Source organism: Balaenoptera borealis, assembly GCF_965194805.1.
Source record: "Balaenoptera borealis genome assembly, chromosome: 2".
In the NCBI taxonomy this organism is placed as follows: Eukaryota; Metazoa; Chordata; class Mammalia; order Artiodactyla; family Balaenopteridae; genus Balaenoptera; species Balaenoptera borealis.
In genome coordinates this window covers 155,098,943-155,122,808 of record NC_138867.1, presented here as the reverse complement: position 1 = coordinate 155,122,808, position 23,866 = coordinate 155,098,943, and the positions used below count along the sequence as shown (strand labels likewise).

Sequence of the window (23,866 nt, the reverse complement as noted above, 5' to 3'; positions counted from 1 at the left end):
GACTGTATCCAATGACAAACTTATTAATGTTTATAGTTTTCCCTCTTTGCCTCCCACTAAAGAGGATCCCGCCTTTGCCTCTTCAACTTCTCCTCTTCTTCTACCCTCTCAGGATATTTCTGCCTTTGCCAGTCAATTCTTGGCTCTTGTGATACAAAACAAGGACAATAGGTAGAGAGAGAGAAAACTTCCAGCCAGTGTAGAGTGAAGGGGTTTCCATGGGAAGGACCTAAAACAAATATAAGAAGCCAAAGGAAAGTGAGAGAGAAAGGAAAGAAAGGAGCCTAGAAGACCCCAGTTTTAAAGGAGTTTGTGGACAGGAATTGAGGACAAGGTTCTGAGAGAGACTTGGGTAAACCACAGGATAGGAGAGATACTGAGAGAGACAGAAGAATGGAGAAAGGGAATATTAGATAATATTGCTGAGTGTTATGACTTGAACTTCATTTTGACGAAATGACATGATTTGAGAGAAAGCATTAAAGACTGAAATTGCTCACAGTTACTCTTATCTATTGTGGTACTGGCCCATGTGGGATCTGAGCTATACTTGGGTTACTCTGGTATTCTATGAGATGCTAATAAGTATTATATATACACACGGAGACATAAATATATTCACACCAAATGTTTCAATGGGCAAGTAAATCTGTGAAATGCTGTATCCTAAATCTTTCTCTTAGAGCATCCCATTAGCATACTAAAGGCTCTGGGAAGTCCTGCAGCACAGAAAGCTGTTCAAAGCTGTGTAATTCAGTGCCGCCTAAACTTATTCTACTGCGTGTCACAGAATATATTTTATTGTTTTGAATAAATTTAAAATAATACAATTTTAATAAGACTGACCTTAAGCTCTCCTGTCTCAAGAGTTTAGGGAAGGCTTCATAGACAAAGTACATTTTAACTAATATTTGAAGAATGGAGAAGGTAGGGAGTAGCCAGTTCAGTATATAAAAAGGAATAAATAATAGTAAATAAATAAATAGCTCAAGATCGGTGAGCAATTCCCTGGGGGTTAAATGTAGAAAGAAAGGGTCTGTGGCACTTCGACTTATTTTCACCAGGGAGAAACTATCCCCACTTTCTGTCTCTACCAGTGCACTGGAAAGTGAGTGCTGAGATGACGGGGCTGTTTGGAAGCAGGCGGCAGCTCACCTGTTCTGAACCATACTCATGGCCATCCAGTCTACAGGATACACATTTTTCCCAATGAGGTCCTTGAACATGATGAATGTCTCCATCAAGAAGTCCTGCAATAGTAAAGCAAAACACACCTGTCATTTTGCTTTATAGGAAATGACTGGAAGGGCCCCGATCTTGTTGGCTGTTCAAATTTTTCCTTTATTATTTTTTGGAGGTGCAGAAAGGGAAGGGGTACAGCCTTTTGTTAAGTAAATCCAATGAAACCAATAGAGTGGATTTTTTAATGAAATCTTACGATTTGTTACCGGGAGACTGTTTCACAAATATAAATGGAACATGAATATGGAATGTGAAAACACTCTCAAAATAAAGCACTATTAATTCTGTCTTTGGGAGTAAAGAAGTAAATGCATTCATTGATGTGGCAATTTTATAATCATCTTTCCAAATATGTATTTGAGGAGGAAATGATCTACACTATATGAATGCATCTCAGGCCATTGAGCAAACAAACTATTATTAAAATGAACATCTAATTACTGTACTGTAAACACAGCTAATTCATATGTCATAGGCACGTGAACAAGCAGCTTAGCGGAAACATGACAGGGATTCTCTCCTTCTCCTTTGAAGAGGTTCAAAGTGGACCTCAACAAGCCCCATCAGATTTGTCAGTGGATCAAACTTGTTCTCTACCTTTGGAGAACACAAATTCAAGACAAATCTAGATAGCAAAGACCAGAACCACTGGCATCCTCCTGTTACAGGAAATGAAGGCATCCAGCCTGTTTGCTTAAGGTAAAATTAAAATCCATAGGAAACCTGTTCAGAGTTCTTTCCTTAAGCCAGTGGTTTTCAGATTATTTTAATAGCAGAATTCTTTGTTCAGAGAAAATCTTACCTGGAACCTAACACATAAAATAGATAAAAGTAGAAAACAGCTCTGGTTGAAGTGTGTGTGCATGCATGCATGCCTGTGTGTGTGTGTGTGTGTGTGTGTGTGTGTGTGTGTGTGTTTATGGTAGAAGATAGTGAGGCTAGGAGAAATATAATTTGAAAATCACTGCTTTAAGCTAAACTGCAAAATTCTGGAAATGAGATTGGTTCCTTTCTAGCAATCATTGCTTCTAGGGAAAATTACCTCAATGCTTTAAGTCCCAGTTTCCACATTAGCAGAATGGGGATAACATCTACCTCAAAGGGTTGATTAAGTGCACACTGTCTATGAGATGCTCCACACAGAGTCTGGCCCACTGTAAGTGTTCACTAAGTGCTCGAGGATGACGATGGTGAGTATAATCGTTCATCCTTGACGTCACCTGGGGAGGTGTGGATATCGTCACAGGCACACTCCCTTCCTGTGGGAATGGAGAAGACCTCTGCCCCACAGATGGAAAGCCTGGCTTCTGAATGAGAAGATGCAGCACGGTGTAAGGGCTGGAGCAGAGGTTCACATCCTCTCTCTGCCACATACTGTTGTGTGGTCTTGAGCAAGCAGCTTGCAGACTTGTAAAATGTGACTACTAACACCTATGCCATACTGTTGGAGGATTACATAAGAAGTGTAAAATTTAATACATAACAATTCCCTTTCCTACCATCCTTCCCACCCTTCCTTCCACTGAGGACCAAAAATTAGGAATCCAATCTTTCTATTTCCATGTCACATAACATAGAGAACTTGAGGGGGAGAAATCTTGGGCTGTTTAGCTTTCCTTTTGTTTCATTTTTTTGTATATCCGGAAAGAGGTTCCATTTCTTGCCAATCCTACTCCAGTTAGGAGACCTTCTCAAAGCTAAATGGATGAAGGGGCAGGACACTGGCTTCCTATTGATTCTTTTTGTGGGCTACTCTCTGAGGTTGGTCCAATTCTGGTGCCCTTGCTTCCTTCAAGGAGAGTTAAAAGTGAGCCCCTGGTAGCAGAACCCCTGAATCTGGCAATAGTAAGGAGACAATGACAAAGCTGACCATACTGAGGGCAAAGGGACGACTACACCCTGGGACAGCCCGGGCTGGGCTTTATGTTGATGATATCATCTGCTGCAGAGGTACGGGCCCACAGGCCACCCGCCGCAGGCAGACAGTCCTAGCAAACGAGCCCTGAGAGGTTAGAAGAAGAAAGGGGCTCAGAGGCCAACTTTCTCTATGCATTCGTTATTATAATGTAATAATAGCTAACTTTTAGTGGACTCTTACAGTGTGAGAGCTATTGTGCTCTCATTTAATCCCTTCACAGCCCTGTGACATAAATGATATGATCCCTACTTTACAGATGGGTAAACGGAGGCTTAAGAAATGTTAAAGTTAACTTCCTCAGCTAGCGGGTGACAAACCCTGGATTCAAACCCAAGACTGTGTGACTCCAACACTCATGCTCTTAAGCCTCAAAATGTCCATGACTCATCAACAAATACTGGTTTTAAGGCATATGTAGACTAGGCACTCAGGGCTCATGTATGACATGGACAGAAGATGTGTCCCAGAAGTGATATTTACAAGCCTAAATGGGAGTGAGAAACAGGGACTCACACAAACATGCCTGCAAACTTAGACCCACACATACTCCAGGTGCACAGGAAGACCTTCGTGCCCTAAACTCTCAAGAATCTTTTGTGTAACGCGTCTCCCCAACACTGCCCCAGAGCATCCTATAGACTCACCACAAGTTCAGAGCTGGTCTGGAATGTCTCAATATAGAAGGAATAGTGCTGGTCACCCATCTGGTTTAAGATGGCTGTCATACATGCCACAAAGTGACTCTGCAAGAAATAAAGAAAAATGCCATGAAACAGTGGAGAGAGGACCATGAGATTCATCTTCTTCAATTACTTGACTTCAGACCGGAAAACACCTCTCTATCCTCCCAGGTGAGTATAAAAAGGTTCCCCAGGGATGGAGAATTTCTCCTTAGCAGATGAGTATGTGAAATTTCCCTAAGAGTAAATGTCTCCTTATGGCTCATTCATCAGCTCATTCATCCAAAAAGCATTTATTGAACACCTATTACATGACTAGGACTATAATACAAGCGCCAGATATAGACAATAAAGGCCCTATTCATTACCTCTCCAGCTGCTTGTACATTGGGAAAAGAGCACTGTATTAATGTCAGGAGATCCAGCCTGTATCAAGATTCTGGACACAGTGTGATTTTCTGGTAAATAATTTTACATGTCTAATCTCCAACTGTTCCATCTGTAAAGTGGGACAATAATCCATCTGTATCCACCCTGAGAGGTGTATCAGAAGGATCAAATGGCTCCCATGGTGCCCTGAACACACTGAAGTTCCCTACAAGAGCATCAATTGCTGGACCATGAATCAGTCAGTGAGAAGCCAGCAGCTGCAGGGGACAAGTACTTGCTAAGGGCCACGGACGATAAAAGAAATGAGAAGAGGTAGTCCTTGCTCTCAGGAGTTCATGATCTAGTTGGGAAAGCAAGATTAACAACCATGAGGAAAAAAGTACAAGACTTTGATCAGCGAAGCAGATCAAGTGCCAGAGGGATTCAGACAAGAGGGAAATCAACGCGAGGACGTGGAGAGGAAGTGGGTCTGAAAGGATCCACCGGATCAGAGGAGAAAGAACCACACCCTTTCATGCACCAGAACACATCACCACACCCTCTTCTGCTTCTTCTCTCCCAGATTTTATAAGTCTGTACCAGCGTGGCACTTTCTGTCAGGGCTGGTGTCTGAAAGCAGAATTTAGAGGGATCTACTCTGGGAACCTGGTAAAGGAAGTACTGACCATAAATCCACCAGCTGGGAGAAGCCACTCAAGAGTGTCTCCCTCAAGAGTCCACTGGGCTGCCATCTTAACCAAAGGAAGTCCCACTGTCAAGGGCAGGCCTGTGGAAGATGGGCAGCTTGGTGTGATGCAGGTGTCTCCAGGAAACCCCACTTCTAAAGGGTGTCAGACGTAACACACACCAGAGAGGTGGGCCTGGACGTGTTATGTTTGAACCAAGTATTATATTTGTATCACAAACTGCTGTCTTTGTTAAAAAAAATAAAACTAAAAGACAAAAAAAAAAATAGTGTGAAAAAAAAAACATCCTCCCAGATGACAGGGTTACAGTTCAGTGACAGTGGTAGAAGGCACAGCCTTGATGTCCCCAGGAAGCTCCTTCTGCATTCCTCCACAGGAAGTCTTTTGGGTAATTGAATGTTCTTCAAGTTCACATCCCCAAAAGTAACTCCCAAAGATACAGATTCTCATTTGCTTCTAGGTTCTTTTCAATTAGGACGTTAGGGATAAAATGCTTTCCCAGTCAGCAGGACCAGCTGTGCCATTTGTGGGGCTCAGAACAAAATGAAAATTAAAGAGTCCTTGTAAAAATTCTTCAGATTTTCAAGACAGCCACAGGGTCCTTCTGAGCACTGGGCCAGGTCACACGCCTGGGAAGCCAGCTCTGCCTGCCAGTGACCACCACACGCGTGCACCATAAATGTTCAGAAAACATGCAGAGCTGGCAGGGGGCACAAAACTGGGACTCTCATGAGTAAAGTCAATGACACTATGTTGCTGGGGACCTGGTACCTCTATATGGGGGCCAACCGCCTTGGCCGTCCAGGGAGTCAAATCCTCTCTCCGGCTCACACCCTCAGGGGGTGATGGTGAGTCTGTGAAATTATCTGTCCCTTTCAAATCAGACAGAATGCCACCATCACTGCTAATTTAACCAGGTCCCACTGAAACCAAGAAACAAGCGTATTATTTTTTATCCCTCCATCCAGGCTGGACGCAAGAGGGGAGAAATCTTCTGAGTTTGTGTGTGTGTGTGTGTGTGTGTGTGTGTGTGTGTGTGTGTGTGTGTGTGTGAAAGAGAGAGAGAGAGAGAGCACACACACACGCGTGTGTCTCCTCCACTCCCTCCATCTCTTCTGTGAGGGGCTTCCTCCAAGAATTCAGCCGGTGGCCACTAGAGGTCTTTCCTTTTCACATGGTAGCTGCCGTGCAGTTTTTTCGGCTTTTTATTTATTCCTACGTGAGCAGACCCACTACACTTCTTGCATAGAAACAGTGAAAATTACAATATAAAGGACTTATTATTTCTTCTTTTGGAGTAATTCTGCTGCTGGCCAAAGCCTGGCTCATTTTGCAAAGAAAGGAAGGACATTCTCTGCAGGTAATTCCACTGCTTCAAAAGGTAAGAGATCTGGGTAGGCTTTATTTTTTGTGATCGATCATCCTTTCAGAGAAAATGCTATCGTCTCTTGGACGACAGTTTACTTTTAAAGCTTTGGCTTAAATGAGTCCTGGGATTGTGAGCTTGTGTGTGTGTGTGTGTGTGTGTGTGTGTGTGTTGGAAAATCCACCATTGTCAGAACTGCATGCTGCCCCAAATGCATAGATACAGATACGGAATGCTTGGTATTTCCAAAGGCTTGATTTGAATTTGAAGGGGGGAAAAGCCAACAACAAACCTCAAAGCTCAAGTTGCCTGGAAATTACCTTGAAAAGGCTGCATTGTCTTAAGCCTTGTTTAGAGAAACTTCCATGCTTCATTTTAAATGAAAATAAAAGGGGAAGGGGATTCCAGTGCCCATCTAGAGAGAGTGACCATTTTACGAAAGAAACCATTATCTTTTTATAAGGACTTGCTCAGGGTGTGTACAGTTCATCGATCAATCAAAATTACTTTTACCAGCTTGTTCATTTCTTCGTTCTAACTGCCCCATAGAAAAACCCGGCTGAGTGCCTTCCAGTACGATCTGTAGTGTGATGTGACTGAAGTTTGGACAAGTTACCTGCATTTGGCTGTTAATGAGAAATGACAGTGCTTTACTTCCCACTGGAAGCTTCCCTTTTTGTCTGCTATGGTGTCTAGCCCACTTGAGTATCAAATCTGTCAGAAATCGCACCGATGTGACTGACTGATTTCTGAAATGGCATGATACACCAGCAGCAGGTTCGAATTCAGTACAGGCTCCTCTCTGTCATTTAAATTAAAAACCAAAAACCCCTCTCTGTCGTGCAGTGACAGAATGGTGGAATCGCATTGTGTTTCTCTGACGTTTATCCCTTTTTCAGTAGTGTCCTCAGCACGGCAATCCACCTCTTTGCTTCCTGCCCCTTTTCCCTTTTACAAGTTTGAGACCTTCTACATCCACCATGTCTTAAGTGTTTAGAAAGAGCTGCAGGGATTGGGAGTGGGGGTGACGATCAGACTGCATTTGCCCTAGCAACTCAGACACTCCTGATGTTGACATTGCTCAAACTTTACAGTGTCGGACCCCAAACTCCCAGCCCTGTCGGCAACATGGAAAAGCCTGAATACTGCATGGGGGACAGAGGGTTAGAGGGATCCCTTGCAATTCAGGCTAGTGAGAATGCCCTGCCTTCCATCCTTGGTGGAAATTTTGTGGTCAACATATATTTACTACCAAGGCGTGAGGCAGCCACTCATCCATACCCAAGCAGCATTCCAGGTGCCCAGATAGGAAATCACTTCTTAAAACAGATTACCAGGGGGAGCTGCATATTAAATTCCGGAGAGAAACTGTATCTGAGATGCTGTCACAAAGCAGGCAGAGTCACCCCGGCTCCATTCGGGGTGGTTTAAAATGTAGCTAATGCATCACAGCATGAAGAGACATGGTTTGAAACTAGGTCAAACGTGTAAAAATAAATGCAATCATCGCAGGCACTTGGCTGATGAGGGGCTACTTAACGCCTGGAGTGGCAGGGCTTATTTGCCACATAGAACCCTCTTCAGTGATCCGTGACCATCAATTGATCCGGACAATTCAGCCCGTCAGTATGAAGGGAGCTCTTGCACACCTGGGAGAGAGCTGAAGCTCCAAAGGAAGACAATCAGGGTCTCTTCACTGTGTGATGGCAAGAGAGGAAAAAGAGAAACCCAATATTGTGTCATTAATATTAATTAGCTGGGACACTGGGTGACTGTGACCAGGAGAGCAGCCCTCTCCAAATCAATCTGCTCCTTTGCATAAAAAAATCATCATCGTGATGATGATGATGATCTTATTGATAAGGCCAATAGTTTTGGTGCACAACACTCAAACATATCTATTTAACTACCTCTAAAGCAAACACACCTACACACACGGTCAGGACCCTGCAGTGCTGAGTGAACCAGGAAGAGGTGATCAGTTTGCCCTGCCTTGAAGAACTAACCAAACAAGGGGAGAGGGGCACGGCTGCTGCAATGCGTCCCCCCCGCTCACCTGAGATCAGTGGGAGTGATGAGATCGCAGAGGGAGGGAAAGAGCCAACTTCGGGAGCTTGCTACCTAAATGCCAGCATTACTATGCGATGCCAGCTGGTGACACGTTGCCATAGTAACATCAAATAATGTGCTCGACCAAAATAAAATAAAATACAGAGAGCGCCAAGGAGAGGAGATGAGCGAGGAAACTTTGCATGCCGAGGGAGATGAGAAGTTTTATCTATGGGGCCATCCAATTCCTTTGAAGACTAAGAGTAGCCAAATGCCACTCTCAGGTTGCTTTTCCATTCACCCCCATGTCCGCCATGCACTTATATAACAGATTTTATTCTTGGATGGAATTGGTGCTGTCTTTGTGACAGATCCAGGACCGGAGGTAGGAGGCTATGGCGTGAGGAATTCAGGGACTCTAGTACCCGTTCATCTTAGAGCTTTGTCAGGAAGCTCAGAGTTGTAGTTTGCAGCAATCTTTGGGGAAAGTAGTGTGTGCGGTCTCTCAAGTTTTGGGCACTGTGCTAGGTGCCCGGGTACAGCAGGGAGCCGGATGGATAAGGTTGTGCTCCAAAGAACCAACGTCAGGTGAGGACCTAGGAGCCAGACAGCCTGAGCTCAAATCTCAGCTCTACCTCTTACTAGGCATGTGACCTTGGGCAGTGTCTTATTCCTCAGAGTAAAAAGGAATAGAAATAGTTCTTACTGCATACAGTTTTGGTGAGAATTAAATCAATTTGTATAGAGCACTTAGAACATAGGAAGCCCTCAATATGATCAGCTATTAGTATTCTTGTTGCTGTTGCTGACTCTGGTCCAGAGAAACTATGCAGATTGGCTAACTGAAACTCCTGACCTGGACAGAGGATATAATGACCCCACCTACCCCTGACTGTCTGTGGATGCATCAAGCACTCCCAATTACAGCTTTGGACAAACAGCTAAGTGTCCTTTGACTCTGAGCATGCCTTTGGTCAACAACACGCCCCAAATAAAACTGTTTAGTAAACCGCACGTGTGCCTCTTCGAGCAGGGCACGTTGGGAGGTTTCTTTTATTTGAGGACAGTTGCTGGCAGGTAGGATGAATGACAACGGTGCCCAGATTGTTCAAAAGCCTGAAATGTAACTGTCTTCATCGAAAGCTTAGTCTTCCAGCTGTTTGGCTTTAGAAAGTGCCTGTCTTTGTGTGCAGTGACATTCTTTGGTTACCCAGGGATCCTGCTGTATGACAGAGTAAACCAAGTCACCTTCCTTCAGGGAGAAGCTTCTTGATGGGCACAGATCCAGGGGTTTTGTGTAGCCTGATCCATGTCAAAGCATAACATCACAGGAAGACGGGAACGTGCCTCTTGGATGCTATGCACTCTGGATGCACCTAGACATGTTCCATCTGTACAACACAGCAACTCTTTAGAGATAGCTGTGTGCACCACTACCTGGCACTGTGGGCATTAATGATCAGCTCTCCAGCATCACTAGGGCCAGAACCGCAGGCAAGGCGTCTCCTCAGAGAGCTATTCTCACTGTTAAAGAGCCGGGGGGTGGGGGGTAGGGGTGGTGGTAACAAGGCTGCTTTGAACCCAGGCTGGAAGGGGAGACTAAAGTGGCCACACACTCTTCCTTTGAAACGAATACTTTCTGATCTTGGCTGGAGCCTGTGCATGTGGCTCTGTAGTGTGGGGTCACTTTAAATCTTCCAAAGGACACAAAGAGGTGTTTAATCACAAAGGGATGTGGAAGGCAAGCAAATTCTGTTCACTCATTCCTTGTGCTTAGGACTCCACCTTTATCATCTCACTGAGTCCTCTCAACAACCTCATTAGGTCAACTTTATGCCCATTTCACAGATGAGGAAAGTGAGATGCATAGAGGTCAAGCAGCTTGCCTAGACAGACATTTAGTATATGGTGGGGCAGGAATTAGAATCTGGGTCTTTCTGACGCGAAAACCTGTGTTTTTTTCATAAATCCATGATGTCTCTCATGTCAGCACTGTCAGCTCCACCTGGGCAGAGATTTTTGTCCTTTATTCATTGCTGTATCACCAGAATCTGGAATTGAACTTGCACATAGTATGAGCTCAATAAATATTTGTTAGATGACAGACTGAACTTCTTATAGTATTCCCCATCTTTAAAAGAATGTTACAGGGACCACTCCCCCAAACACTGAAAAGTTAGGGTCATGTGTAGAACACCTTCGCCCTAGGAGAGGACAGAAATGAAAGAATTTTTGTTCTACTTCTGAGCTTACTCCATCTTAAGTTATATTTGATCAAGCCAGAGTGAGATCATTCTTTCACACATTCCTTAATGTAACAAATATTTCTTGAGCACCTACTATGTTCCAGGCATGGTTCTAGGTGCTCTGGACAGTCATGAATGAGATTATCAAGGGATTTGTTCTTAAGGAACTCACACCCTCATTGGGGCCAGGGATGGGGAAACACCATAAGCAAGTGAATACATAAGTAAGATCATTTTAGGCAGTGATATCTGCTACTAGTGGAATATTACAGAGCAATGAGGTTGAGATGGGAAGAGACCTGTTTTCAATAGGGGAGACAGAGGTGGCCTCTTAGAGAGCTGATATTTGGGTGGAGATCTAATGATGAGAGTTTGTCATGCAAAAACCTGGCAGAACAGCATTCCAGGGCATCTGAGTAGCAGATACAAAGGCCCTGAGGTCAGATGTGCTTGGAGTGCTGGAGGATCGAAAAGACAGTACAAAATTAGGAAAAGCACATGTAAGATGAGATCGGAGAGACAGGTTGGGACCAGATCCTGAAGGCCCTCGAAGGTCGGGGCAAGGGTTTATTTAGGTTTCCTTCCAAGTGCAAAGGGAGGCCATTAATTTGGGTTTTAAGAAGCTCGCTCTGGCTGCTGTGTGTTTCAAGAACCCCTCTTTAAAGAGGTGGTTTCCATGTCTTACCACCCTTCTCCAGGACGCTACACTGGAGTTGTTCCCAGGGTGGTGGGTGCGCGAAAAGTGCAACTATGTGCTCAGTGTTGACCCTTCCCGTTCGTGGTAGTGTCACCACTACTCAGCAAGCTTTTCTCGCTAACTGACCATTCTATAGCAGACTCTGGCCCTCCTCCGGCAGGTGTGGACGCGGACTCTAGTTTTACGTGGATCCCCCTTTGTCTTCAAGTTCAGTGCTTTGTCTCCCTGTTGTTCAGAGGCGAATGAAGGGGAGGGAGCCTGCTACAGCGGCTCTCAGCCTCTGATTAAAGCCATTCGAGCCTGTGGGACTTGAGAAGGCTGCTTGCCAGGAGACGGGCTATCAGTTAGGACACCCCAGTTTTTAAGAAGATGATTTTTCTAAATGTTTCCAATTACATCTGTGGAGGTGTGGGTGGGGAAGTGCACAAATGAACACACACACCGATGGTGGTCTTCCAAGCTTTGCACCGAATGCCTCAGGGAGGGCTGTGCAGAAAAGTTTGTTTTGAGTCCTGGAGAATACAGTATTGTCCTCGGCTCACGTATCCCTGAGAAAAATCAAAGCCACGAGCATCACTAGGATGTGGGCTCTGCATGAGTATCCCATGCAGCCCCTCACCTTCTCCTGCAAACATTTTCATCCAGGTTGCATAAGACACCAAGGTCAACTTTCAACAGGAAAAAGTGTCATGAAAGGATATTATGACTCAGGAAGGAGGTACTGTGGGCTGAAGGATAACAATAATAACTGCCACTTAAAGGGCTAAGAGTGTGTCGTGCAATGTGCTAAACCCTCTGCTTATCCATCAATAAGGATGTTTTATAAGTTGTGGCCAGGCAAGGAAACAGCTGGAAGAGAGAAGTTAATATCAGTCGGACATTTGTGTGTCGGACACTGTGCAAAAATGTATGCCAATGGTTACAACAGCTACCAGTTACTGAGCACTTACTGTGGGCCAAGCACTGTGTATGCTTCATCTCAATTAACCCTCCCAACAGTCAGTCGATGTTGGTAAAACCACGCGCACTTTACAGATGAGGAAATCAAGGAGCAGGGAGGTGACACGACTTGCCTAGCTCAGCTTGATTCCAGAATATTGTTTTGTAATCATGACATCATCTTATTGATATGAAAATTAAGCAATACCTCAAAGTATAATGAAGAAAGGAAAAGTGCATAATATTTCACTCCACCATGCCTCCTGCCTAACCTTGAATGTTAAGAATATTCAATATTCATTTCAATCTAATAAGCCACTAGAATGTTAAGGACATTCTAGATATCTATTGTGCCTAAATAGGGATGGAAGGATGGATGGAGAGATGGAGAGATGGATGGATGGAGCTAGGTTGGCAGATTACATAGGTAGATAGACTCATTGGTCAGGGTTGATACCTAGCTACGTAAATAAGACCAGCCTTCTTAATGACTATGCTCTGTGGCTTATGAGTCTCCATGATTTTAGGCTCAGCTGAGGATAACCCCTCCATTTTCTTTTTTTTTTTTAAATCTTTCATTTCTTTTTTTTTTTAATTAATTAATTAAATTTATTAATTTATTTATTTTTGGCTGTGTTGGGTCTTCGTCTCTGTGCGAGGGTTTTCTCTAGTTGCGGCGAGCGGGGGCCACTCTTCATCGCGGTGCGCGGGCCTCTCACCGTCGCGGCCTCTCTTGTTGCGGAGCACAGGCTCCAGACGCGCAGGCTCAGTAGTTGTGGCTCACGGGCCCAGTTGCTCCGCGGCATGTGGGATCTTCCCAGACCAGGGCTCGAACCCGTGTCCCCTGCATTGGCAGGCAGATTCTCAACCACTGCGCCACCAGGGAAGCCCACCCCTCCATTTTCTGCATTGCTTGGGGTTTTGAAGGCCAAGAAGGGTTAAGTGATGGACACCAACACCACATATTGGGAAATATATCTGGTTTCGCATAGAAGCAGCTTTCCTGGAAGGCACTGAGCAGGGCATACTAAGTACTGGAATCAAATCCCAGCTCTCTTCAATATGCTCTGGATCTTTGGACAAGTTACTTTACCTCTCTGAGCCTCAGTTCTCTGGTCTCTGAAATGGGGATAACAGTGCTGACTATAGGACTGTTGTAAGGACAAAGTAGAAGCCGGGTGCAGAGGGTCTCTGCAGAGCCTGGCAACACCATGGGCACTCAAAAAACCTTCTTGCAATGTTTAGCCTCAGCTCTCTTTCCAGTTCACCAGGAACAGTTAGTTGATCAGCTGGGGAAGTTGTGGAGTAAGCTTTTGGTTGACTCGTGAAGGATGATTTAAACCTCTCTGTGGACCTGGAGAGCTGCACTGCGGATAATGATTTATACAAGCTCTCCCTGCCCTTTGTTTCCCTTTACAGAGACTCCATGTTTCAAGGGGCGCAGGGGGTGGGGGCAGGCAGATAAATATGTTCGCAGACAGCCAGGTAAGAGAGTTTTCAGGAGGGATGATTATTTTGTGGATAAAAGGATGTCTTTAGTTGAGCCCTCCTGTTTCCTTCATGAGGACTGAAGACAAGTGAAGAAGAGTGAAGGAGGTCTCCCACATCATGTTCTAAACTTCAAGCCTAACTCTTCAACCAGCCCTCTCCCAGCACCTCCTCCCACCGCCCCCAAATAGGTCTAGTTGTCCCTGCTGCAAATGATCTGCTAGTTCCAGCACACTCAGGTATGGGGTCCGATAACAGCTTAGCGGGTGTGTGTGGAGGTGGCCTCTTTGCAAGCTCTCTGCATTGCTCAACTCTGCAGTGCTTAACCGAAGCAATGACACACTGATGGTGTAACTCTCAGTCCACACTAGGGAAGGGTTTTCCCCCTTCGCAGACAATTCCTCACTCCCAATTAATCAATCAATTAGCAAATATTTACTCAGTACCTATTATGTGTAAGGAACTGTATCAGGTATGATCATGGTCCATACCTGCAAGTCTCAGACTCATAAGGAAGATTCTTCCCTTCCCTTCCTTTTCTTCTCTCTGTCTCTGTCTCTGTCTCTGTCTCTCTCTCTCTCAATACAGTAGTTCTAACCTGGAGGCAATTTTCTCCCCCAGAGGGCATTTAACAATGTCTGGAAACTGGAAACATTTCTGTCTATCACATACAGGGAGAGAGGGAGGTTGACATCTATTGGGTAAAGGCTAGAAATGCTGCTAAACATCCTGTAATTCACAGTTCAGCCTAACAGCAAAGAATGATCCAGGCCAAAATGTCACTAGTGCTGAAGTGAGAAACTCGCATCTTAGAGAGATATATACATTATGATGTTGAATGACATGTGCAAAATGAATGTTATAGTTTCCTCTAGGCTTTTAAGAAGTGGGAATGACCTTTGTAGTTCAGGGGAAATGACCTTTGTAGGAATGTTCAGGGGAAATTTCATGGAGCACGTGGGATTTGAGGAATGAGAAGAGTGAAAGAGATTAAGCTAAGAGTGGGAAAGGACATCTATAATAGGAAAAACATTTCATTTTATAATTTGACTAATTTGATTGATTGGTAGTAACTGCCTAAAGAGCTGTGTGGGGAATGATTCTAATGCCAAGTCCTACCTCAGCAGGAAAGAGTGTGGCAATCAATTAGTGATGTCTGCTATAGGCAAGGGAGAGAGGGATAATACATGTGCTGAGAAATTGCTGTCCCACTTTTATATGGAACACAGTGAGGAAAGAGGCAGAGGTGAAAATGAGCAAAGTGTTTTGGTACAACAGAGGTTCACAGAGGGAGATCACAAGAGATATTTGGAGGCGCAGACGGAAGGACCTTGAATGCCAGGCTGAGGGCTTTGAATCTCAATCTGTTGGTAATGGGATGTCATGCAGGCATCTGCCTACTGGGTTGCCTTCAGGCCAGCTCTGCTGACAAGGTCTTGGGAACTAAAGAAAGCTACCCAAAGTCCTTGCTCTTCCTTTCTATAAAGGGAGTACGATTTCATCTGTTAACAGTAAAAACTGGCAGAATTATCATGCTCTGGCTTTTATGAAGCTGATCCCAATGATGAAAAAAATCCTATGAAGCTGAACTCAGAGATAAGTGTTTGAAAAGCTGACTCCAAGGGTTCACATTAACGAGCTCCCGTAAAGCCCTTTTGGATAAAGAAGTCCTTCTGATGTCATTCACGCAAAACACAAAACAAAACAAACCCTCAAGGAGGAGGGGACAGAAGGGAGTAGAAGTCCATTATTCCATTCCTGGGGCTCGTGTTCCAGCTGACCCCTGACGAGGACACTGCACTGCCTACTGATCTTGTGCTTCCTGTCGGCCCCCAGCTCCCTGCCTGGCTGCCTCCTTCTTAAGGCAGTTTCCTCCCTGTCCTGCGAATGATACCTCATTGATTTATTGGTTTGCAATTTTCCAAATGACATCACTCTCTCTTTTTTTTTTTTTTTCATTCTTTCCCTCAGCTCACCTCCCTCCTCTTAAATTCCCATTTGTCCCACTTCCACTTCCCTGTCCTTTGGAATGGTAACAACTTCCAATTACCCTCCTCCGCAGCCTGCATTAGCTGCCGGCAGACTCCCTCTCCCTGCCGTCTTTAATAAAGGTGACACTGCAGCTTGGCATGAATGCAGGTCCTCCCCCACCTGCCCCACCGTCCCCTCTCTGGGAGCAGAAGCCTCCCTGGCCACAGAGCCGCTGCCTTTGTCACTTTCCTCCTGCACACACTTCCCATCCCTATGCTCGGATCCACACTCAGCTAGAGAAAAATCAAGTGACACAATGAAAAATGCCATCCAGAGAGCTGTCCTGGGGGCACCCAGGTATCAGATCAACCTACTACAGCTCCATATCTACTAATTCCATCTAGAAAAGAAAGAAGATGTCACAGTTGTCTGGACTGATTTGTTCTTAAAAACCCCTGCTGACTCCTTCACCCTGGCAGGCCTGGAGAAATCCTAGTAAAAGTCTAATCGAAGTGAAAGCTTAGATTTAGACAGTTGATGGGGAGAGTGATCCTTGGGAGTCCTTGCAAGCCAGCTTCCTTGCAGCACAAATGGGGAAGCCATGGACCAGAGAGGTTAGGTGGTTTCCCCAGGGCCACACAGCCTCTGGAAGTGGCAGAGCTGGTTCTGATCACAGTGCTGAATCAACTGTACCATAATCTACCACCTCCAAACACTGGCCCCTGAGCCTTCAAGATCCCCAAAAGCAAAATGACTGTTCTTTCCCACTCTTATCTCAGCCAGGGGGTTGTCCTGATCCCAGAAAAACAGACCTCAACTAAGGCTGGTGTTTGAGATGTGCATTCTTCTTTAACTGCCTCACCACATAGGTTTCCAGATTTGGGAAAGAACAAGCCACTGAGCACTAATTTCATCTTTCAAAAAAATTGAATGGGTGTCTCTATTACCACTATTCATCCCTGCTTTGATCTATTACATTCTGTGCCCAGCATCCAAATATGGTTAAGAACATCAAATTAAAAACCAAAAGATTGATCACTGAAGTCACTCTGTGTAATGAAAATTGTCTGAATGTGCGTTTACGGGGCCTCAGGGCAGGAGCAGGGTGGGATATGGGGGCTTTGCTTATGTCACTTTGCCCAAAGATCCACAAACCCGCAGCCCACAGGCCTCATGTAGTTCACAGAAATGCTTTGTTTCATCGGAACGGTGTTTTAAGAACAACTGACTTTTTGTCAACATTTTAAAACTAGAAGCCATTGCATCAATTTTGGATTTTCAGCTTCTCTGGGGTATTCGGCAGATTCAGAGATAACCATTCTGCATTCTGCACTCCCCTGTGGCAGCACTGGGAGCTGCCTCCTGAAGTAGACAGGGGATTGGGTGGGTGGGGGGGGTAGGCACGCACTTTCCAGGTAGCCAGAGCCTGGCCTCATCCAAGAGTGACCAACTCGTCCTGGTCTGCCTGGGACTTTACCAGTTTTAGCACGGAAAATCCTGTGTCCCAGGAAACCCCTCAATCCCTGGCAAACACCCTACCTAGTTCTTCTTTTATGTACCTGGTTGGTTCCTGTGGGCACTTGCAGGTAAGGCCTCTTCCTCACTGCTTCCTTCGTGCCCACATGCCTCCCGAGAATGACATTCAAGGCTTCTCACCGTGTCAATCCTGTTTCTCTCCCAGCCCCCTCTTCCCACCTACATGCTATCTACTCTAGACTTCTCTTCACTCCCTTGGCATCTGCACAAGCCAAAGATGCCTTCTTTTACACACCATGAAGTCTAATTCATTTTTAAAGACCCATGCAGGTGCCATCCCCTCTTCCAGGAAGGCTTCTCTGATTTTACCTGATGCTCTTCTGTCCAGACAGAGCTAGGCACTCCCTCCCTTCCCTCTGCTCCAATGACACTCAAATCTTTCTTCTTTCATTGTCCTCATCACCATTAATACAGCATCAAGTGAGTAGACCCTGGGGGTGGCCTTCCTAATGACTAAGAGAGAATCAGAATTGTGATAAAATCAAAAAACGTAAAAATTATGAAACTTAATTTGAAGTCCCAGTCTCTCTGTGGTTGTGAGTTTTGCACAAGTCACCAAAATGAAAACTGAAAACCATCCCATAAGTATCTGCACCTGCTCCATGGCGATATTTAGCATTCCAAAGTCTAAGAACATCTGGGTCTCCTGAACATTGACATCCAACTCTCCTCCTGCCTGTAACATTGAATTGTAATCAGATGCCCTGGCGTCTGTGTTCTCCACTAGCACTGGAGACACTCAAAGGCAGGGACTTTCTTCCACATCCTGTATCCTCTATACCTGGCACATGGAAATTGCTCAGTTAAAGGCTTCCCAAATGGGTGAGTGAGTGAGTGAGTGAGTGAACTCCCATCAAGGAGACCAGGAGGACTGTCCCACTTGCTGTGATTTTAAAGAAAAAAGGTCTCCTTAGCTGTCCCAGTGCCCACAGGGCCCTTGTTGTGTTAGCTGATCACCCTGAGCCATATTACAAGCTAGACCAACCAGTCTATGATTGGGGTCAAGCCGTCATTCTTTTGGTCATTTCTCATAAGATCATAAGATTACAAAGTGTTGACAGCTTTAGGGTCTTTTCTGATAAATAAAGAGAATTCCAGCCCTCTAGCTTTGTACTGAACATTTCCCCTGGGACACTCTGTAGGCAGCTTGTAATAAACATGCCGACACCATCTCTCCCCACTCAGACTCCTCTTTCTCCTCCCCGTGCGCTCCTTCCCCGAGCCACCCGCTTCCTCAACACAACACTCCAGCCCACCCCCGCCCCCCCGCCCTGACTCCATGAATCACCGAGCCCTGGAGATTAGACATTTTGTCTTGAACGTGTTCATTCCTCTGCCCCCGGTCTCACTGCCCGTATTGAAGCTACCATCTTCACTACCTGGATTACTGCTGCAGCCTCCTAAGGGGTCCCCTGCCTCCAGCTCTGCCCCCTTTAATCTCCACGTTGCAGTCAGAGTGTGAGCTTACTGAAATGGAAATGAGACCAACTCTCACTCCTGCTTAAAATCTTCAGCAGATCCTACTGACTCTTGGAATAAAAAATCAACCTCTTAGTACAGGGTATGATTCCCTGCATGCCCCTTTTCAGCTTCATTTCTTCCCCTCTTCCTACTCGCTCCTTTAAACTCTACCATCAGGCCACACAGAATTGGCCCTGATTCCAGCCTCAGCATGCGCGTGCGTGTGCCCACACACACATACACACATACCTTTAAACAATTTGCCTCATCATCTCTACTGAACTTCAGGTCTCATGTTTGAAATCATTTCCCCCAGAAAGGCTTTTGGGATTCTCTCCACCCCCAGCTGGGTTGGAGGTCCCTCTCTGAGCTCTCATGCCCCTGGAATCATCACTCTGATGGCATTGATCAGAGTTTTTGGGAGTTCTCTCCTCATCTGTCTACCCCTGCTGTAAGACTGTGAAGTCAGAGACTGGGTTAGGGTCCTATTTTCTTCTTATCTCTTCATCTGCAATATAGTGCCTGGTACATACAGGTAACCAAGAGATATTTGCTCAATGAATGGATATATGGTCTCAGATGGAAGAGTAAATGGGACACAGATTGGGAAGGTACCTAAATGGTGTGTGCTAATTTAGGTCTGCTCTGAGGGGACACACAGATTGGTAAAAGGCTCTCTTCTAATCAAATGGGAATTGGACTAAAGTCTTGTCTGTCATGGAACAAGTTTCCTCACTGTGTGATGGCTTGAGCCTGAGTGGGAAGATTTTGGAGTCCTGGCTATTCTTTCTGGCCTCATGTCCACAGACTTAGTAGGAAACAACACTGGGCCCAGTGTTAGGAGACCTTGGTCTCAGGTCCAGTCCTGCCATTTGCTTCCTGTGTGCCCCAGGGCAGGTTTCTTTCCCTCTCTCAGGTCTTCATCCATAAAACAAGACTAAGGAACCAGCTCCTTCTACTCTGCGTGTGGTGGTGACTTAGAGTGAGCCACAGCTGAATTTACATCCTGGCTCCCCAATTCCTAGCTGTGTAGGCCTCTAAGTAATGCTGACTTCTCAGAGCGTTATGTAGATTAAGTGTAATTACATTCCTTAAGTGGGTACTGCAGTACTGCTCACAGCGTAAGTGCTCAATAAATGATTACAATTAAGAGTACAGGCATCCTCATATGGCTAACTTATCAATGGTTATAAGGTAAAGCTACACAGAAACAGCTAAGATTTGGGCTCTTCAATTCTAAGTCACGTAACACTCCCTCCCCGCAGCCCCCCATAAAGCGCCGATTGTACATATTTACAGCCCCTATATCTTTCAGACGAAGCATCCAACAAAACTGACATTATGTCACAATTAAGACAATAAATGCTTATTACACTGAATCAAGCCACAGTTACACCCCTACCATAATAGGATTATATACTTCATTTTGGAATTTTAAAGCCCTTACAACTTCAAAACATGATCTGTCACATGTTATCATTTAAAGATTGGTAGGATATTGTAAAGGAAAACTTCACTGCCCTTGTGATGTCAGATGATGTTCCCCTGAGGGCTCCCAGGTCTTACTCGAGTCTCCCAGGTTCTGGTTAGTAGAGGGACATGAAGATGGCCTTCCAATGAATGCCCTGTGTTCCTGGAATCCTCCTCTGGCACAGGAAACATGTAGGTTGTCACCTTTGCAGCTGGTTAGAACAAGGGGGCACATGGAAAGTGGGAGCCAAGAGGCCTGAACTCTAGTCCTAATTTTGCCATCAATGAGTCTGGTGATCTTGGATCAATCTCTTAACCTCTATGGGCCTCAATTTCTCATCTGTAAAATAATGAGGCCTATAGCTCTAAATTCTGAAAGTCTATGACTGGTACCTGAAATTAGAGAGATTACAAAATTAAGCCCCTTCCTTTCTTATTCCTCGGATGACATTTGGGCCTGGAAGTTGTGGTTCCCAAACTTCACTGCACATTAGAATTACCTGCTATCTACTTCCCCACACCTTGGGATTTTTAACGTTCCTTGGGCAATTCCAAAGGTGCAGTTAACTTTGGGAACAACTGCTCTTACGGAGCCAGTGTAGCTCAAAAGACAAAAATGAGGCAGGCCACCCTGACTGCAGACTGGCCAGCTGTCTTAAACAACTACTCAACTCCTATGAACCTACTTTTCCTCATTTCTAAACTCATAAGGGTTTTACAAGCAATAAGAGATAACGCATGAGCACCTAGTGCCCTGCTGCTCAAAGTGTGGTCCATAGACCAGCAGCGTCATGGTCACCTGGGAACTTGTTCAGAAACGAAGAATCTCAGATCCCAGTCCAGACTTGATGAATCAGAATCTGATTCTAAGAAGATTCCCAGGTGGGTACTAGGCCCAATTGAAGTTTGAGAAGCACTGCTCTAGCACACAGTGCTGCTCGATAAAAATGTATCTTTTGTACATTTGTATTTACCTTTCATCACTCCTCCCCTTTCATTCATTAACCATTCATCAACACTTGTACACCATGTGCAGGGCCAGACGCTGGGCCCTTAGCCCAGTGACTGGCACATAGTAGGGCTTCAGCAGATGTTTGGTGATTGAATGAATGGATACAAAAAGGAATCAGACCTGGCTATTGGTCTCAGGGAGCTCATAGTCCAGGAGGAAAATTAAGACATGAATCCCAATATCCAGGACAGAGTAATAGTGATGAATGATGCACACTTTATTTGCACACTTCCTATGTGGCAGATACATGCTAAGCAATTTACAGGTATTATCTCACTGAATGCTCACAACAGTTTTGGGGGTAGATGCTATTACTATCTGCCTTATACAAATGAGGAAACTGGCACAGAGAGGAAAAGTGGCTTGTCCGAAACTACACTCAGCTAGTATGTGGCACTGACAAGATGTGAAAGCCCCAGCCTGACCACTCTGCACCACTGTCACTGCAAGATGAAGCACTAGGGGCAATTTCGGCCTTAACAGCTTTGACTAGGCCCTTTCAAGGGCAGCTCCATCCCCAGGCGCTGTGGGGAGAGGCAGCAGGAGGCCCTGCAGGCCGGGATGCTGCAGGGTTGTTATTCCCAGCAGAAGAGCTGGCCAGAGGGCTGAGAGCTCCTGCAGGCTGCTTATCTGACACAGTTCACCACATCTAGCTGCCCCTCTGCCAGGCCTCTCTCCTGCCACTTGGACATTTTACTTGCAAATACATTCTGCAGACGACGCCAGGCTTCTCAATGACAAGTTCAGGCAGCAGAAAGAAAAATCACTGTCTGGGCTTGTGGGTAGGAGGAAGCAATTTTCTGAAAATCGCCTGATGAGGAATAGAGGCTGGGAGTCCCAAACCAGGGGTCCTGAGCTCCAGGCTAAGGTGGAGCCATGAAGAAGGACAGGCCTGTTGTCACCAGGGATACAAGATATAATGTAATTCCCCTCGGGCTTCCTCACCAAACAGAAGAGTTCCCAAAAATCTGCATCTAAATCATGTTTTGGTCAATATAATTTTATCATTCAACATGAGACGGTGGATGGCATGGTAATTAACTGAAATATTTACTTGTGCTTCAACCGTCCTGTAATTTTCATTCCCTTCTCCCTCCCATATCCCTGCCATTTCTGTAGGGGGAGCCAGGAATTTTGTTCCCTCCACTTGCAGTGGTGTTCTCACAATGTGGACCAGCCTCATGGGCATCACCTGGGACCTTGTTTGAAATGCACATTCTCAGGCCCCACTCCAGACCTGATGAATCAGAACCTTGGGAGTGGGCCCAGGGATCTGTGTTTAACGAGCCTTCCAGGGGGCTCTGATGGGAGAATGGCTGCTTTCGACAGCTTTGGGGCAAAGCAGCTCCAGTGAGCAACTGACGTCAGGAGAAAGGAAGAGGGACACACGATGCTGAGAGGGATGAGAAGGCAGAAACAGAGGGAAAAAAGGGTGAAAAAAGATTCCTAGGACTAGGAGGGGAGAGGTGAATTGAGATCCTGAATAACAAAGATCAGTAGCTCCTGCCCTTGGCTGTGCCCCTAGGGTGGCTGGACCCCTGGCCCCAGCAGTACTGAACCAGAAAAGCTTCCCCCCTTAGGGATGTGCTTGACCAATGGCTACATCAGCAGTGAGCAGGGTGCACCTAGGACCAGTGGGGTCTCCATGGGTGCTCAGCGAGGCAGAAGACCCCAGGGACTTTTCACTGACTCTCTGGGTGGGGAGGGAGGAAACTGAGTTTGAGTCCTTGTGAATGCCAGGTAAGGCAGGTCATGGCTACTCTGGGTTAGATTTAAGCTGATTTAGAGAAAACCAGGGGTTGGTCGTCTTCTATCTCACAACAGTTCATGGGTGTAAATTTATACCCACTACACCTGGACAACTTTAAAGAGGCACTTCTTGGAAGAATATTCTCAGTCCCTCCCAAACTCTCTTTAGGCAAAGGCAACAGTGCCTCATGAACAGAGAACAGAGGGGTGGGATGTTTTATTTCCCAATACAGATGTTGCAGGGGCACCCAGTGGAAATCCAGGGGCAGAGGCTGGGACAGCTCAAAGCCCTGCTTCTGTTCTCCTTGCTTCTAGAGAAGCAGTTTCTCTAGCGCAAACCTGGCCAATATCCCTCCGGTTACTTGGCTTCTTCATGGTGGGTAGGTTCTCTCCAGACCCTCATTTTGACCATCAAAATGTCAATTCTCACACCGTTGGGTTTAACCCATCAGGAGCTCAGGATCCAGCACCCTTCTACCTCCCAGCCCACACCTGGCCAGGTAATGGTTACAGGGCACTGCCCAGGCGGATGTGGTGCTAAAGCTTTCCCTGTTCTGGGCAATGAGAACTCTGCCTCACCTTGAGTCTGGCCTCCGTGCCCTCTCTTCACTCTGACTTCTACCTTGATATCCACTGTCTACCATCTCAGCAGGAAGCTCTTTCCTTCTCTTTTCAGCTCATACAGCCCTATTTCTTTCTTTCTCTAATGTTTTTTAAAATCACTTCCAACCTTTTATTGCAATACTTTCTAATATGTCATCTAAGTCGCTGTCATTAAGTTCCTAGAGGTTAGAGACCGTGACTTACATACATCTTTGTATTATACCCACCCCAGTGCCTGACACAGATTAGGTTTTCAGTGAATATTTACAGAATGACTCTGTATACACAACTACCTATTTGACAACCTCAGATGGATATTTTACAGGCATCTCAAACTCAAGATGCTCAATTGGATTGCTTGAT

At 45.5% G+C, this 23,866-nt stretch overlaps 2 protein-coding genes across 2 annotated transcripts in view; one reads left to right on the top strand and one right to left on the bottom strand.

Annotated features, from left to right (window-relative positions):
• DOCK2 (dedicator of cytokinesis 2) overlaps window positions 1-23,866 on the bottom strand; it is a 426,319-nt gene that overhangs the window by 103,280 nt on the left and 299,173 nt on the right. Inside the window, exons 28-29 of the mRNA XM_082378747.1 lie at window positions 3,805-3,903; window positions 1,156-1,250 (exon numbers count right to left, since the gene is read on the bottom strand). Of these exons, the coding sequence (XP_082234873.1) occupies window positions 1,156-1,250; window positions 3,805-3,903 (194 nt within the window). The remainder of the gene's footprint in view (window positions 1-1,155; window positions 1,251-3,804; window positions 3,904-23,866) is intronic.
• INSYN2B (inhibitory synaptic factor family member 2B) overlaps window positions 5,940-23,866 on the top strand; it is a 123,130-nt gene continuing 105,203 nt past the window's right edge. The window contains exon 1 of the mRNA XM_082378774.1: window positions 5,940-6,297. The gene's annotated coding sequence lies outside the window, so the exon portion shown is untranslated. The remainder of the gene's footprint in view (window positions 6,298-23,866) is intronic.